Source organism: Mus pahari, chromosome 3 (assembly GCF_900095145.1).
Source record: "Mus pahari chromosome 3, PAHARI_EIJ_v1.1, whole genome shotgun sequence".
Taxonomy (NCBI): domain Eukaryota; kingdom Metazoa; phylum Chordata; class Mammalia; order Rodentia; family Muridae; genus Mus; species Mus pahari.
Window position 1 is genome coordinate 75,560,869 of NC_034592.1, and position 15,418 is coordinate 75,576,286.

Sequence of the window (15,418 nt, forward strand, 5' to 3'; positions counted from 1 at the left end):
AGACACACCAGAAGAGGGCGTCAGATCTCATTGTGGGTGGTTGTGAGCCACCATGTGGTTGCTGGGATTTGAACTCAGGACCTTTGGAAGAGCGGTCAGTGCTCTTACCGGTTGAGCCATCTCGCCAGCCCTCTCTTCTTTATCACTAAAGAATTTAACACCAATAAACTGCACAATTTTATGGATCTTGGTGGCTGTAAGGGTATCACAATCTCTAGTGACTAGACTCAGGCTCTCCAGATTCTAGTCCTGTCACTTGATATCCAGGACTATGGGATCTTAGAAGAAACTTGACTTTCCCACGGTTTTCCCCTTCAGCCCTCGGGCTTTATGGAGACAAGATAATGTCTTTCATACACAGTGTCTGATATGATCTTTTCCATGAGTCCTGCCCTGAGGGTTCTAAACCTCCTTCCTCACCTCCCCATACCTCTGCTGTTCTAGCCACCAGCCCTGTTTACCCTGTCCCTTACCTGTTGTGATAGTTTTTTTGTCCAAGGTCTCATTGGTTAAGGATGTGATGTAGAATGTATACGTAGTACCTGGGCTTAAGCCTGTGATGTTACATGATGTCTGGTTTTTAATAGTACATATCAGCTTGCTCTCCATCTTATTCTCTATTCTATATTCTGAAGTGCCCGAGTCATTGTACTTCCATGTTAATAACACAGTAGTTGGGCTGACGACAGCTTCAATGTCAAATACAGGATTCGGTGCTATTTAAATGAAGAGAATGGAGAGAGAGAGAGAGAGAGAGAGAGAGAGAGAGAGAGAGAGAGAGAGAGAAAGAGAGATTAATTATATGTAACAAGGTAATAAATGTAAGAATAAAGCCCACCTTGTCAGGACTCAATTTTATTTGTCTTCATTTGTCTCTTTGACTTCCCTGAAACAAAATACATCCAAACATATATGCACCTGTGCGTGAATGTGTGTTCTTGAAACTGAAGACAAAACAAAAAGAGGGTGGCCATGTTGGACGTGAGTTTAAACCTTGACATAAGCTGATACAAAGAGATCTACAAGGCAAAATGAGTATTGAAAAACTTCCCATGAAAATCTACTCTACCCACTGGGTGAGTGACTTGGTTTGAGCCCCTTAAAACTCAATCTTAACTCTAATGTACCATAACGACTTCCAGGGGTTATCATTAAGCCATCATGACAATACAGACAAGATCAGTACATAAAGACACCTCAATCCTAATCGCCCCTGGTCATAAAATTTCATTCAAAATTGTTTCAACTCTCTGAATATCCCTGTACAAGGCCAAGTATGCAAGACTCCAAACCAATGGAAGCCATGTAGTTATTCACTGTGATACCAGCAAGAGAGTGGAACCTGGTTAAGTTCAAGACTGAAGAGCAATGCCCAGGAACAGTAAAATACAAGGTGAGCCCTTATTCTCCAAGTGCTGGAGAAGCCACTGCTGACAGTCTTCTCAGCAGAAACTGATGGTGCGCCTCACCTGGCTTGAGAGAGTGGTAAGAGCTGCATCAGAGGAGGCAGCGAGACGAGCAGCACCCTGGAGGACAGTAAGCCATGTCCCAGCCTCAGTACAGGTGCTAAGTGTGCACATGCCACTCAGCCACCTCCCCTGCAGGAGGGCGGCCCTGGCACCGGTCTCAATAGCAAGAAGAGCTGCTTGGTTTTTATTCATAGAGGGGATCTGAGCAACGTGGGGGGACAGACTGCTACATTTCAACAGTCATGGAGGGTACATTTTTACTAAAAGTTTCCTCTTCCTGAAATGATACTGAGGATTCTGTCCAACTTTCTATCAATGTAACATACCACGTACACTCGTGTGCATGTGCTGAACCATCTTTAAATCCCTGGGGTGAATCTCACTTGACCCACTGAAGAGTCTTCAGTGTGCTGTTGAATCAGGTCTCTAACAAAGTCAAGGAGGAACTAACAAAGTCGTTTATTAACCTAAGTCTCCCTCTTGGAACATCTTTTTTGCCACATTCTGTATGTTTTGAAATATGGTCTTTCCGGTTTTTTCTCAAATGTTTTAATTCCTTTTCTTTTTTCTTGCATTACTGGTTATGTAAGAGCATGTTTCTAGTTTCCAAATGTGTGTAATATCCAGGGTTCGTAATTGCTGATTTCTAGATTTTACTTGACTGTGAGATATGCTTGCAGTGGCTCCCTGAATTCTTAAACTTGTGAGATGTACTGTGTAGCCTAAAATAGATCTATTCCAGACAGTGCTCCATCTCCAGTGGAGAAGAATGTGTATTTCCAGCTCCTGGGGAAACTACTTGGATGTGTCTCCTTGGTCTCTCTGGTACAGACTGTAACTGGAACTCAGTCAGCACTGTGGGTAGCTGAATCTGGGGTTCACAATTCAGGACACACCCTTCTGGATGTAATGTAAACACCTTCTCAATTTCTCACCCTGCTGCCTGTCACAGGGGTAACTCTATAGCCTTAATCCAGAAATCAATTCTGGGGTCTGCACCTAAATCCTACTCCCTGTATGCTATAGACTAAATGGTGTCATCCTTCAAACCCATACGTTAAATACTCCATATACCAGTACCTCCAAATGTGTGTGTACTTGCAAGACAGGGTGTCGAGGAGTTAAGTCCAAATGAAGTCAAGAGAGTGGGGAGGGTCTCTCCCCATAAAACTGCCATTCTTGTAAGAAGAGCAGATTAGTACATAGGCAGGGGCTAAAGGCAGCCCCAGGATGACACAGCTCTCAGGACTGAGAGAACTTCCTGCAGTGTGGGGAGACAGAATGTGAAGTAATCCTGAGGGACACCCAGCAGTCTTACGCAGAGCCCCTCCGCGGCTCCGGAGTCCTTCGTTGCCAGGGAACACCTTCTGGGGTAGCTCTGGAGTTTTGTTCCCTGCCATGAGCATTCAATAACACTCCACCCTCTGAGCTGGACTGCACTAAAGAGGTGAAATTCTGCAGAGCTCCAGCTACCCACCAGCTTATCTACCAGACTGGCTCACGGGAGAGACAGTGCCCGTGTGGGCTTCCCACGGTCTGTGAAAGTTCTGCATAATTACGGCTATTAACAATGATTTGCCTTATTAGAGGGGTTCAGTAAGCTCTGCCCTCTTTGTAAAACTCTGAGAGACCAAGCTAATCATTTTATCTCAAGGATTCCTAGGCTTTGGGTTGTTTTGGGTTTTTTGGTTGGTTGGTTTGGTTTGGTTTTGCTGGAAAAAGAAAAAAAAAAGTTCCTGAATTTTAGGGGCAAACAAATGTTACCATTTTTTCCCAAAAAATATACATTTTTTAAGTACTAACTACTATTATCCTACAGAAACAGGTCTTGCTCTGAGAATGGTGCTTTCAGCTGGATGTATTTAGCCATATAAACCATCGTTACCATAATATTAGGCAGGCATCTGTATTTATCTTGTCTTCCTACAGACCAGGAAAAGCACCCAGCTCCAACTGTAACTCAGGCCTCCACACAGCACTGGAGAGCCAAAAGGAAAGGAATTTTGTATAATTTACCTTTCTAAGGATGCCAGGACTTCATATGTATTGGGCAAGTACCCAACCATGAGCTATAGACTCACTTCCAGGCTGACACTCAAAATCAAAAGATATAAGAGGCTATTTTTGCTTTCTAAGAATTTCTATAATCCCACAACACCATATTGTAAGTGTAGTAAAACAGCAACACAAGAAAGTGTTTGCAAAATAATAAATATCGCATAAAATATAAATACACAGTATTACAGTTTCAATACATTTGTCTCACACAGTTTCAATACATTTGTCTCACACATGGGTGTAGACTGGCAAAAGAAAATCACAGAAAATCCAATTATTTTATGAACTGGTGGTTTAAGTATGTCCCCCAGGCTGTCCCCAAACTCCTTAGCTCAGAACTGGGAATACAGTAAGTACTACAACACCGCCACTCAGTTGAGAAAACAAAGAATTTTTATAGTTGTGGTTAAACAACTAACTGAATGTTCCTTTCACTTACAGTTTCTATCTTCATTCTACATCTGAGGGGGAAAATATGGAAAGTAAGTGGGTTTTGGTTTTTTGGGTTTGTTATGGTTACTATATGTATTGATGTTCTGCCTGCATGTCTATGCAAGGATGCCAGACCCTCTGGAACTTGAGTTACAGACAGTTGTGAGCCACCACTGGGAATCAAACTCAGGTCCTCTGGAAGAGCAGCTAGTGCTTTTTAACCACTGAGCCTTCTCTCAAGCCCCATAAGCGGATTCTTGATATTTTTTTTCCTGTGATTTTTTTTTCCATGTTTGACATTAATGCAACCACGTCCACTAGGGGGCAGTAGCAAACAACACAAGAATGGAAAGGAGCAAGGTACTCACCCGCACCTGCGCACAGGACCTGTAACGGAAAAGAAAAGGGAAGTCAGCAGATTCATTCAACCGTGAAAATGCAAATCAGAAACAGAGCAGTTGAGGACTTAATATTGGGGGTGGGAGTTTAGTTCACGGGAGGCTGCCCGCCATGGAGAGGGCGTCCTGGGGCTTTAAATACAGGGAAAGCACAAGTCAACTACAAAAGATCAGCCGGGGCTCAATGAGGCCACGGGGCTGCTGACTACACAAACCCATGTTTTTCACAGCTCCGCAAGCCAGTGCTCCCTCCTATCCCTGGGAGGTGAACTGACTGCCGAAGGACACAAAAGAAGGGCACAGAAAGAAATGCAGGCCGCAAGCTCTTCCCCTTAGCCAAGTCCAGGACCAGCCTACTATTAAAGTGCAGTCAGTAGGTTTGCAATCTCTCCTATACAATATTCACCTTCTATCAGTAGAGGGCAGTCAGTTTCTAATTATCTGGTATATAGCTTTGGGAAGGAGCAAAATGTGAGGTCTTACAGATTTAGTTGGCAATGTTAGTCATCCGTTTGGGAGACAGGGAGTCCCTTCTGCGGTACTCACTATCATCCATACCATACATTATTTCCCCAAAGCCTAATGTAATTCAAGGTTGCAAGTCCCATTGTCTCTTAAATACATGCTTTTGGTAATTGGAATTTCCAAAGTATGGCGACTGAGAAAAAGAAAATATCAAAAGAAGGGGAAATGCCCCCACAATTCCCCACCACACTCGGAATAAAAATCCACCCTTAAGTACCCAGCAGGCTCCTCTAGTCTTGGTGACACTCATATTCTTGAAGCTGATTTCCCCTTCGGAGGTTTACACAGATATTCCCTCTTGCAAAATCACTGCCCCGAAACTTATTTCCTAGGGCCTGCCCCAAAACACCACAGCTTCAGAAGTCTCTTCTGAAACCACTCAGGAAAATTAAACCACCCTCACTCCTTCACCATTGTCTCCTCCACAGGAGCAGAAACACGGTGCATACAGTGGGTGCTCAATAAGTGTCACAGAAAAGAACCGATTAGCTGAGGAGGAGGAATGGAGTCCCCAAGGTCCCTCAAAACTTTCTACCACCTTCTCTCTCACGTTTAACCTTTCTCAGCTCATCTGAGCCAGGCAATATGTCAACAAAACAGTCTAGGATGGATCCAGGGGGAAGGGGAGAACACAAGAGGCCATGCCAGCACAAGGAAGCAAGTGTATTTTGCCCAGTTCAACTATAAAACCACCACTCTTTAGGATGGTGGCTTCTGGCACCTGCCCATGGTATCCACCTTGGTATCAATACAGTGTTGCCCCTCCTGGAATCCATTCATCTAAGGACCACCTGAAACCATCCAAGGCCTGCATCCCGCCCTCCAACTCTTTGCCAAAAATGAGGAGAAGAGAGAAGTCTAAAAGTAGCCCCAGTCAGAGAGCACTATCACAAATATCCCAGTAGGACACACCCGCAAGGGCCAAGCACACCTCTAAAGCGCCAATGGGGCAGCTCGCTATCCCCAGAGCTCCTCATCCCAAGAAAGAGGACCGCCGCAGCCACGCCCTCAGAGACAGGTAAACGGTACTGCGCGCAAAAGCAGGCAAGAGTGCGTGCAAAAGCAGAGCACCAGCTGTTGGAGTTAAAAAGGAATCACAGCTCGGAGGCCCTGTGCTCAGCATGTTGAAGTCAATTCATTCAGAGCACTGACTACCAGGCTCTGCTCAAAATGCTCCCAGACACAAACTCAGTCTTCCACATGACTCATTAATAAAGAGGTGAATGGCCGGGCCTGGATTTGAACCGTGGTACTCAGACTACAGAGTCCTTGTGTATAACTACCAGCTCTGCCATCTCCTAAGTGGAAAAAATTAGTAGGGAGTAGTGAAGACTTAAAAGTTAATTATAAAAGATATTATATCAGCATGTTCCTTTCCCCTCGATGATGATGATGATGATGATGATGATGATTATGATGATTTTTAAGACATGTTGAGGGTTCCTGTGCTCTGAGGTAGACTGGGCAATCAAGGCAGGCTGGGTCCCTGGAGCTCACGGTGAAGCAATGACCACTTCAAAAGCACATGGTTATCTATCACCTCCTTGCCAACTTCCCTCTCCACCTCCGCCCTCTCGTCCTCAGTCCTTGGACCTGACTTTCAAATAATGTCAGCCCTTTCTTCAGCAGCCATGGGGACTAAGACTTGACCTAGCAAAATGGTACCAAGAGTCTGTAAAGGCTAGAACAACGAGGTACACGGGGGGGGGGGCGGGGGGATACCATGCTGCTATGGTGGATTTCATGGTGTCTGCCCGTGATGCCTGCGGCTTCAGCAACATGTTGAAGAACACCAGGAAGAGGATGAGCAGAACTTGAACCTTGAGCTAAGTCAACAGTACCTCCAGACTCCTTGCCAGAGGAGAGCAACCCCCTGCGAGGTCGGCTACCTGCTTTTGCATCGCCTGTTAACAAGAACAAGTTATGCTAGTTCACGCGACAGAGGGGTGACTTTCACTTAACCTGCATCTGCACAGCTGCAATCCCGAAAGGCCAAGGATTCCTTCCTCTCCTGGGATCAGCTCAGGTGGACAGAGGGCACAGCCAGGACCCCAGCCTCTCTCACAAACCAGATAAAAAGATACCTACAAACAGCACCTGCAAGACACCTGGTCAGGTGGGCACTTCATACATACTTTTAATAGCGTCGTCTACAGAAAGCCCATCCTTCCAAACAGAAGGATGTGGTAAGCCTGATGCGGGAGGACAGGAGACAGGCTCCCAGGCTCAAAAACAGTATACCAAGGTTACCTGCAGGAAAGGGAGTCTGGGGACGACTTCCCTGTTGACAGCTGGACATGGTGAGGACCACAGCTCCTGCTGCTCCTGGAGGAGGAGCTGAGACTTCCCTCTCCCAGTCTCCACGCACAGGGAAAACAGCAAGCATTCCTCGGGCTCCTTCCAGGAGTCCTCGGCGTGCCCAGGCCCAGATGGCTGTGGTGGCAACAACAATGAGAATCTCCATCCACTGATAAGGACTGTGCTGCTCGTGCTGCTCAGGTTACACAGCCCAATCAGAGACTAGCTGTGTCCAGAGGAGAAAGCCCAGAGAGAGACACTGTAGACCTGAGACAGGACCAACACTTTCCACTCCCCACTTCCCTCTGGGCAGAAATTCAAGTAGATGCTCAGGTATGCAGAGACAAGCTTGAGGAGGAGGCATGCTGAACTTCAAGGTCTGGCCCTTCTCTGAGCCCCCCAGCCTTTCCCTTGTAACCTAGCAGAACTGTTATACGGAGGACTAGGAAGTTTGACCTGGGGCTTATGGCTCGAGGGGAACCAGACATCACAGCCTTTGCACAGGGAGCTAGTTGGAGGTGTTGCAGAAGTACAATTCACACAGCCAAAAGGGAAAAAATGTACCCAATGGCTACGTCACATCAATACAAGAGGAAAATCACTAGATCAAAAAGAGGAACGGGGCACTGACTCCTGATACGGGGATGAATCTCAAAAAAGATGGCACTCCAGGAAAGAGGCCGGACACGTCGTGACCCAACACAGTTCATGTATATAAAATATCCGGAACAGAGACTCCACAGAAGTGAAACACAGGCCGGGGGCCACGGGAGCTGGGAAGGGAAGAGGTCTGGTTACAAATGAACTCTATGGAAAGTGGGTTTCTTCACGGGATTCTAGGTGAGAAGAGCTGATAGAGACGCAGTCACCCACGATAGGGTGGATGCACTAAATGCCGCTGAGCCGTACTTCCAAACGGCTCCTCTGACAATTAAATAGGTTCTGGGTCTTTGCCCTGCCCCTCCCCACCATGTGCAGGGAGGAGGGAAAGGAAGCTTTGTGGAGGAAAAGAAAAGAGTAAGGAGAATAAGAGAAGGAAGTCTGAATTCTTCCTGTTCTACAACCAGGCCACAGAGACCTGACTGGGAACACGGACCTAACCCTTTCAAAGTCTCCCCAATCCACATGACAATACCACACCCCAAAAGAGACCCTTTAAATCCTCCTCTTCCCCTCTCTCTGGTGTGAGTTCCTCATTATCCCAGACTCCCCCAGGCTATAAGCTTTAGAACCCCAAAATGCACCCCTACACACACACATCCTTCATGCTGATCCCCCCCCACTTCCGTGCTGTGTTCTGTCCTTATAATCCGAGTTCTGTACAGAAGAGGCAGCTGCACCCTAGACCAGCAAGGCTTGTGACATTTCAAAACCTACCAAGACATCATCCATACACATAGAACTAACAAGAGCCAGAACGGGTAGTTATCTGCCGCCGTTTGTTCCTGTTCTGTCAGATTATGACTACAACTCTATACAGGACCCTCTATTTGGAATGCAAAACAGAACAACGCCTAAAGCAGGGCCTTCCATGAACACTGAAGGTGAATGTTTCCCCGTTCATTCACCTGGATGACATCTCTCTCTCTGGGTCAGGACCTTCCTCAGTGTGAAAATAAACAGATCTGCCAGATGACTCTTCTTAGAGTATGCAGTGTCAGTCAGGAGCCCGGCAGATACAGGTGTCACACTCAGCCAGGGAAAATGGGGAAGTGGGTGGGGCTGTGGATGGGAAAGCAACTGCAATGTGCAAGAATCCTGGAGACCCACAACTAGGAAGGGGAGCCAAGCTGAAGTGACTGTCTCTCCCATCTCCCTCTGTCCAAACAGGAAGGCAGAAGTCAAGGGCACCCTGGCAGAGAACACAGAGGTAAGCTTCCTCTTGGGGTGCACATAGGTGGGCAAGGGTCAGTTGGGGCACAGAGAAGATAACCCAGGCTTATCTTCAGAGAACCAGCTGATGTGCTGGGTGAGAGCCAAGCAGGGTCAAGAAGTTCAAGATTAGGCACACGCCTTCAATCCCAGCACTTGGGAGGCCAAGGGAGTTCAAGGCCAGCCTGATCTACTGAATGAGTTCCAGGACAGCCTGAGCTACAAAGTGAGATCTGTGTCTTTAAAACTAAAAGAAGAAATGAGAACAAGAATAATAAAGGGCAGGTTCCACTTTCCTTGACCTTTGCACTCTGGGGCTTGAGAGTCTCCCAAAGCCATTCATTTCATCAATTACAAAATAACGAAAGGTCATCTACAATATATATCCCATATGTGTTCTCTCACCCTGTCCTAACACCCTTCTTCCTCACCAAACTCCGAAGCTACCCTCTCACTTCACCCAATGACCTCGAAGCTTTCAGTTCATGCCACTCAACCCCTGCTTCAATCCTTGATTGGCGCAGGTAACCAAAGGCAGAGGGGGCACTTAAGGTGGCCCAGACCACCTTAACTTTAACCTTAAGCCTGGAAACACTTCAAAGAAAATGGCAGAGCAAATGGACAGGGCAAAGGGGCCTGGATGAGCAGGTCAACCTTGCCTAAGGCCTCTAGGAAATGTAAGTGACTAAGGAAAAGGTCAGGAGATTGATAGAACATGTAAAACTGTGGTAGACAACCCTACACAGAGTCCCCCTGGGACAGCACTTGCTGTGACATTCATCGACTCTCCTCCTAGCCTATCACTGCGCTGTGTGTTACATACATCATCTCACTTAAACCTTCTGAGACCACAGGGAGCAGACGCTATGGTTATCCCCACCTTACAGAGGTTGACGGCGCAGCTGGGAAGTTATGTCCCTGTCCTGACACAGTTCAGCTTACAGTTGAAGATTTGTAAACTTGACTCCTGACCCTGAAACCTTGGGCCTTAACTCCAGGAAGCACTCAGCAGCCTCATCTGCAGGCAGGTCTCAACCGATACCGGGAAAGCCAAGGTGACAAATTCCTGGCCTTGCCAGGCTGGCGTGGCCTGAGGGACACCTGTGTCAGCTCATTGGGACTGAATGAATGAAGCAGCTTTTGCAAAAGAAACTGAAATCACAGAGCAACCTGTGATTTTTTAGCAAGTGGGGAGGCCACAGGTTTTCTATTCTACAAACTGGGTGCTCAAGGGTGAGTGAAACGGACTGAGGTACACAGTGGGTAACAATAGACTCTTTATCCTTCTAAAGCCAAGCCCACACACCAGATGACAACAGCTATATTTACTCACTGACGTAATTAACCAGAATGAGAACGGCTTCAAGCAATGTTTAAAATCAAAGAGTATTTTATAGGGTCTGATGCAAACTGAGTCCGATGGTGAAAGGCCACCTTTCTTCAACACTCTAGCTTATCTCTGTGAGTATTAGCCAACCGCTCCCTGAAATACAAGCCACAGAAAGGCACACTCGTGGGGCGTCCCACCAAACGTACACAGCAAGCACCACAGCTGAAAGGCCCCAGAGTCAGGCATCACCTGGTGAACTGGTCTCACTCAGTACCTGGCATTAAATTCCACCATGGAGCCCAAAGGCAGGGCCTAGAGCAGGAAAGCAGACAATGTGGCAAGATGAGAACAGGCATGCATACACTCTGCCTCGCATGCAAATAAAGGATTCATAATTTGACTCTGCCATCCTAAGAGTCAGCATCACCCATAGCTCTACAGCCCAGATTGAGGGTGAAGCTTCAGTGGACAGAATGGGTACCACCGCCCTTACTGAAAAGCCCAGCCGCCTCTATGCTGCACTGGAGGCAGATGGAGGCACAATGAGCTCTTCCACAAGGTGCAGAGGAACACATGGTCAAGGCCCTACCTGAAAGAGGCCTTGCGAACCCTGAGATGCAGGGCTGAGGGAAGCTTTAGGAAATCTTGGGCCAGGAGCTTCTGTGGGTATTTTTACCAGAGCTGTTACTGCCAGCCCCCACACAGCCCCAAAAGAGCCTTATGAATAACGTATAAGAACACAAATCCACATTTCATATCAGTATGATCATGGATATGTCTGTGCATACCAGATGACAGCAAGTAATCTGAGTGCGACCAGGTGACTCTCCTGATGGTCTACACTGTATTCATGGTCCACATGCCAGTGCCCAGGAGGCTGATGCAGGAGGATGGCAAGTTCCAGGACAGCCGAGGGGAGTGTCCTGCTTGTCTTCTGAGACAGGACAGCTTTTTTAAGATTCAGTGCAACAGACACTTGAGCAAATGTTTTCATTACAATCCCAAACACTCTCAAATTCAGAGAGGGTGGGCTAAGGAATCTTTTTAAACAAAACTCAACCATTAATGGAATCTTTGAATAGACTACAGGGAGTACAAGCTGGAAAGTGATGCTTTGCCGAGCTGTGGACTTTATGAAGGCTGATAGTGGGTCTCACACATTTTAGCTCCTCTACCAGATCCCCAGAGATCTCGGAGGGGCTTGGTGTTGCCTCTGCCCAGAGGCTGAGGAACCTAGCCCGTTCTCCTCATCACAGGATAAACCTGGGGTGCTGAAGTGAGGCTTCGTTGTTGAGACTAGCAGTACCTTTCATGTGACTGATAGTTCCTTGTTCATTTGTTTTTAAGACAAGTCATGCACAGTTTGTTATTATTTTGATGTTCAATGTCTTTAAAAAAAATACTTTCTTATCTGGCCACACTGAAGCCATGAATTGGCTCTAAGCGACCCTCTCTGTGGGGTAAGTGCTAAGCACAAACAGCACTGGCAGTACTATCACCCCAGTGCCGAGGGCAAGCAGCACAGTTGCCAAGCAACAAGGTGCCCACACAGCTGGTTTCCTCTATCAAATATGAGCATATGATGGGTTGAGAGACAGTAAGACTTTTCAAGGTTTAGATCATTTATTTATGTTTCCAACTGCCTGAAGACATCAGAGTGTGTGGCCTTTGACAGACCTGATCTTTGCAACCCAAATGCAAAGGTTTGGTTGGCTTTCTAAGTTCTTCTCTGAGGAAGAGCCTTCTGGCCAGTGTCACTTGTCATCAACATCCACACTGAGAATATAAACGGCACCATTCTCTCTACCACTAATCACCTCCTTATTCCCTAATCTGTTCTCCACCTGTGGGACCAACTCTACTCACAAACACCCCCCACCACTAGGAACAAAATGTCGACCTGTTGGTCTTCAGTTGATGACTTGACTCCAGACCCTCAAACTGGAATACTGAGTCCAGTCCCTGCGCCCAACCAGCTCCCTCCTGCACTGCCCATCTGCTCAAGGTCTGGATAAAAGAAGCCAAGACATACCATTCACTAGGGCCTGGGTGCTCAGAGACTGCCCATGCTGCAATCTAGAGCTTGTCAAGTCCCTCTCTAACGGCCCTCCCCCTTTCTCCCAGATGAGCGAAGAAAATCCAGGCCCCAATTCCAACCAACTCTGCCTCTGACTGTCCTCCAAGCCTCTCCCAGTCCACTCTCTACCCAGCAGCCTCCAGGGCTGATCCAATCCCAGAAGCCATGGTAGCATGGGTGATCTGATCCCAGAAGCCATTAGCGTGGGTGCCAGAGTCAACAAGCTCATTTGCTTTTAAAGAACTTCTGTTACGTCACTGTGTGCGTGTGTGCGCAGGATCCCAGATGTTCCCACACACCACACTCTCCCTGTAGATCCCCCTAAACTTCAGAACTGAGGAAGGGTAGGAAATCCATGGGACGAGGCCCACAGCCAGCGAAATAGCTCCTTGAGTTTTCTCATCTAATCTGTGGCTTGGGTGTGCTGGGCCTTTACAGCAGTTTGGTTTGAGCTACATAGTCGGGAGAAGAAAGAAAAAGACTCATTATTTGTAGAATATTTTAATTAAATGAATCCTCATCTTGCTTCTAATAAATGCAGCCCAAGCAACGATATTTATTTATTTATCAGGCTTTGCACAATTACTGGGGGATTACCCTAATCTAAATCTCTGACGCTACTCTGGCCACTACCCCGATTGTCCTCCCCAAACACTTGCTGTTTGAAATTCTCTGGGTTGTTTCTCTTCCAGCAGTCTGGTGTCCTGGGAAAACATCTGACTCTGACATGTGCTGCTGGTCCAATATGACTGACAAAGATTTCTTGCTCGCTCCGTCTTCTCCTCCTTCACCTTCTTCACCTCCTTCTCCCTCTCTCCCTGTCCTCATGCCCACTACCTGCGACCTCCAGCCTGATAACTCAAACGCCATCTCTCCCTATTTCCCCCATAACTGGCTGCTTCCAGTTTTATTTAATTAATAGTTTTAAGTTGGGGAGCAAGGTTTACACAACCAAGGCTGGTATCCATAAGGATCATCTTGGAGCAAACAGATCTTGGGGTGCAGAATTTAGCATCTGAATATAAGCAGCACCAGACCACACACCCCCTTACAGTTATTCGGCAGGCCTGACAAATACTAAGCACCTCACGGCAACACAGCAGGCCTCTACGAGTGACAGCAAGCACCAGGTAAGAGGGTGCCACCCAGGCACTGTACAGGAATTAAGAGGACACAGAGGAATTAGCAACTGCCTAAGGACAACCATCATCCAATACAAGGTCTCAGGAGAAAACCAGTCATCTGCTCCCGTGAGACTTAGCTCTTGAGAAGATGGCAACTCACCAAGTCACATCATGTGGACACTGCCACGCATGGCACACAGAGGACACTTAAGACATCAAACAACAGAACGAGGCCCAGGATCTTCAAGTGGCAGCTGACTGGGGAGCTGGTGCTGTACCCAGGAGGTGACTGATTACTTTTAACATCTCATTAAGCCTAATGAATGCCCTGATCAGACGCTCGGTCAACTTCTACAAAATGCCAGGCATTACAAATCTTAGGTTCTGCAGGTTATACAAGTCTGTCAGTGCACTGAAGAAGAGTGAAGCCTGCCACCAGTACACTAATACCCACGGCTGCATTCTAATAAAGCTTTATTCATCCATAAACACATGAGTTTCATACAATTTTTACATTATGAAATTAGTTTTCCTTGCTTTTTCTCTCAACTCCTTAAAAATGCAAAAGCTATTCTTAGCTCCTGGGTCATGCAAAAACAAGCAGTGGCTATCGTCGGCTTAGTCCTGCCCTAAATCACACGTTCGCCCTGGACAGAACCACAAGAACAGACTTGCAGCCACACAGAGTATGGCTGCAGCCCTGTGGGCAGGTTCGAGCTCCACATCCTGGTTCTGACAGTTACCTACACTGAGCCAAGTCTCAAGCTACTCACCTGCAAACTGGGTTTAGGTCCCTACTTGGCCTCCTCAAACACTCAAGAGAAGTCATTGAAATGCTATCAGACACAAGGCATGTTCGAGAAAGGATGACTGTTTAATTCAGCTCAATTTTAAAAAGCACTCGGGATCTCTAAAGGCTGGTCTGGGTTCCCAATTGTCTGGTGAGATATTAGAAACAACACCTTTCTTAATGAATACTGGGTGTCTGGGAGATAAAATAGCATGAACTGTGAGCCTAGGTCAGCGGAGAGTAATCCTGGTAATCAGGATGGGGGCGGTCGGGAGTCCACAGAGCTGCTGGCTCACAGCAGCCCCACGACTCTTAACAACACACAGCCTGAGCCTCTCAGTTAGCCCTTAGCATAAGGCAGTATTTATGCTCCGAGCTCGTGAACAAACTATTACACAGTTCACCTCTCCCAGAACCTCACTCACTGCCTCTGCTGAGACACACTCGCACCAGCTCCCTAGGGCCTGGGGCAAAGCTGGTCTGGCCTTTTTTGGTGGAAAGATAAACCAGGCATGTTCAACTTCAGGGCTTCAGAGGCAACCAATGGAGACATGGATGATCAGTCATACTAGAATCAAGCCTTAGAGATCATCTAAATCAGCCTGCCTCAGTTTAGGGTGGAGGAAAGAGAGGCTCACGCAGGCCTAACGAACCTGAGTCCAAAGCACATTTGTTCTTCATCCACCAGCCCCTCTTCACAGAAAGGACACGTAAAGTTTCCTTCCCGAGTCCCAAACTGCTTAAGGGCTAGTGAGAGAGACAAAGGAATGCACAATCACTGTGGTTTTTCTTCCCTTGCCTTAGGCAAAATCCAGTGTTTTACAGTCTACCACTATCTACTTTGTCCTCTGAACCTCTCAGCAGAAATACTTTTTCCCCTAACAACAGATGTAACCAACATCTCTTTAAAGCAAAGAAGAGATAAACTGAAGAGTTCACATGTCACGTGCCCCCTTCCGCTATTCGCATACCTCAAATTCCTCAATAGTCCAGCTGCCAGTCCAAACTCTGGCTCCAGCCAGCCCTACTACCTAGAAAGTGAGAG

At 47.0% G+C, this 15,418-nt stretch overlaps 1 protein-coding gene across 2 annotated transcripts in view; it reads right to left on the reverse strand.

Moving 5' to 3' along the window:
- The window catches only part of Ptprj (protein tyrosine phosphatase receptor type J), a 151,749-nt gene that overhangs the window by 39,402 nt on the left and 96,929 nt on the right, over positions 1-15,418 (reverse strand). For both annotated transcript variants that reach the window (XM_021192953.2, XM_029536812.1), the window contains exons 2-3: positions 4,328-4,346; positions 474-716 (exon numbers count right to left, since the gene is read on the reverse strand). In XM_021192953.2, the coding sequence (XP_021048612.1) occupies positions 474-716; positions 4,328-4,346 (262 nt within the window). The remainder of the gene's footprint in view (positions 1-473; positions 717-4,327; positions 4,347-15,418) is intronic.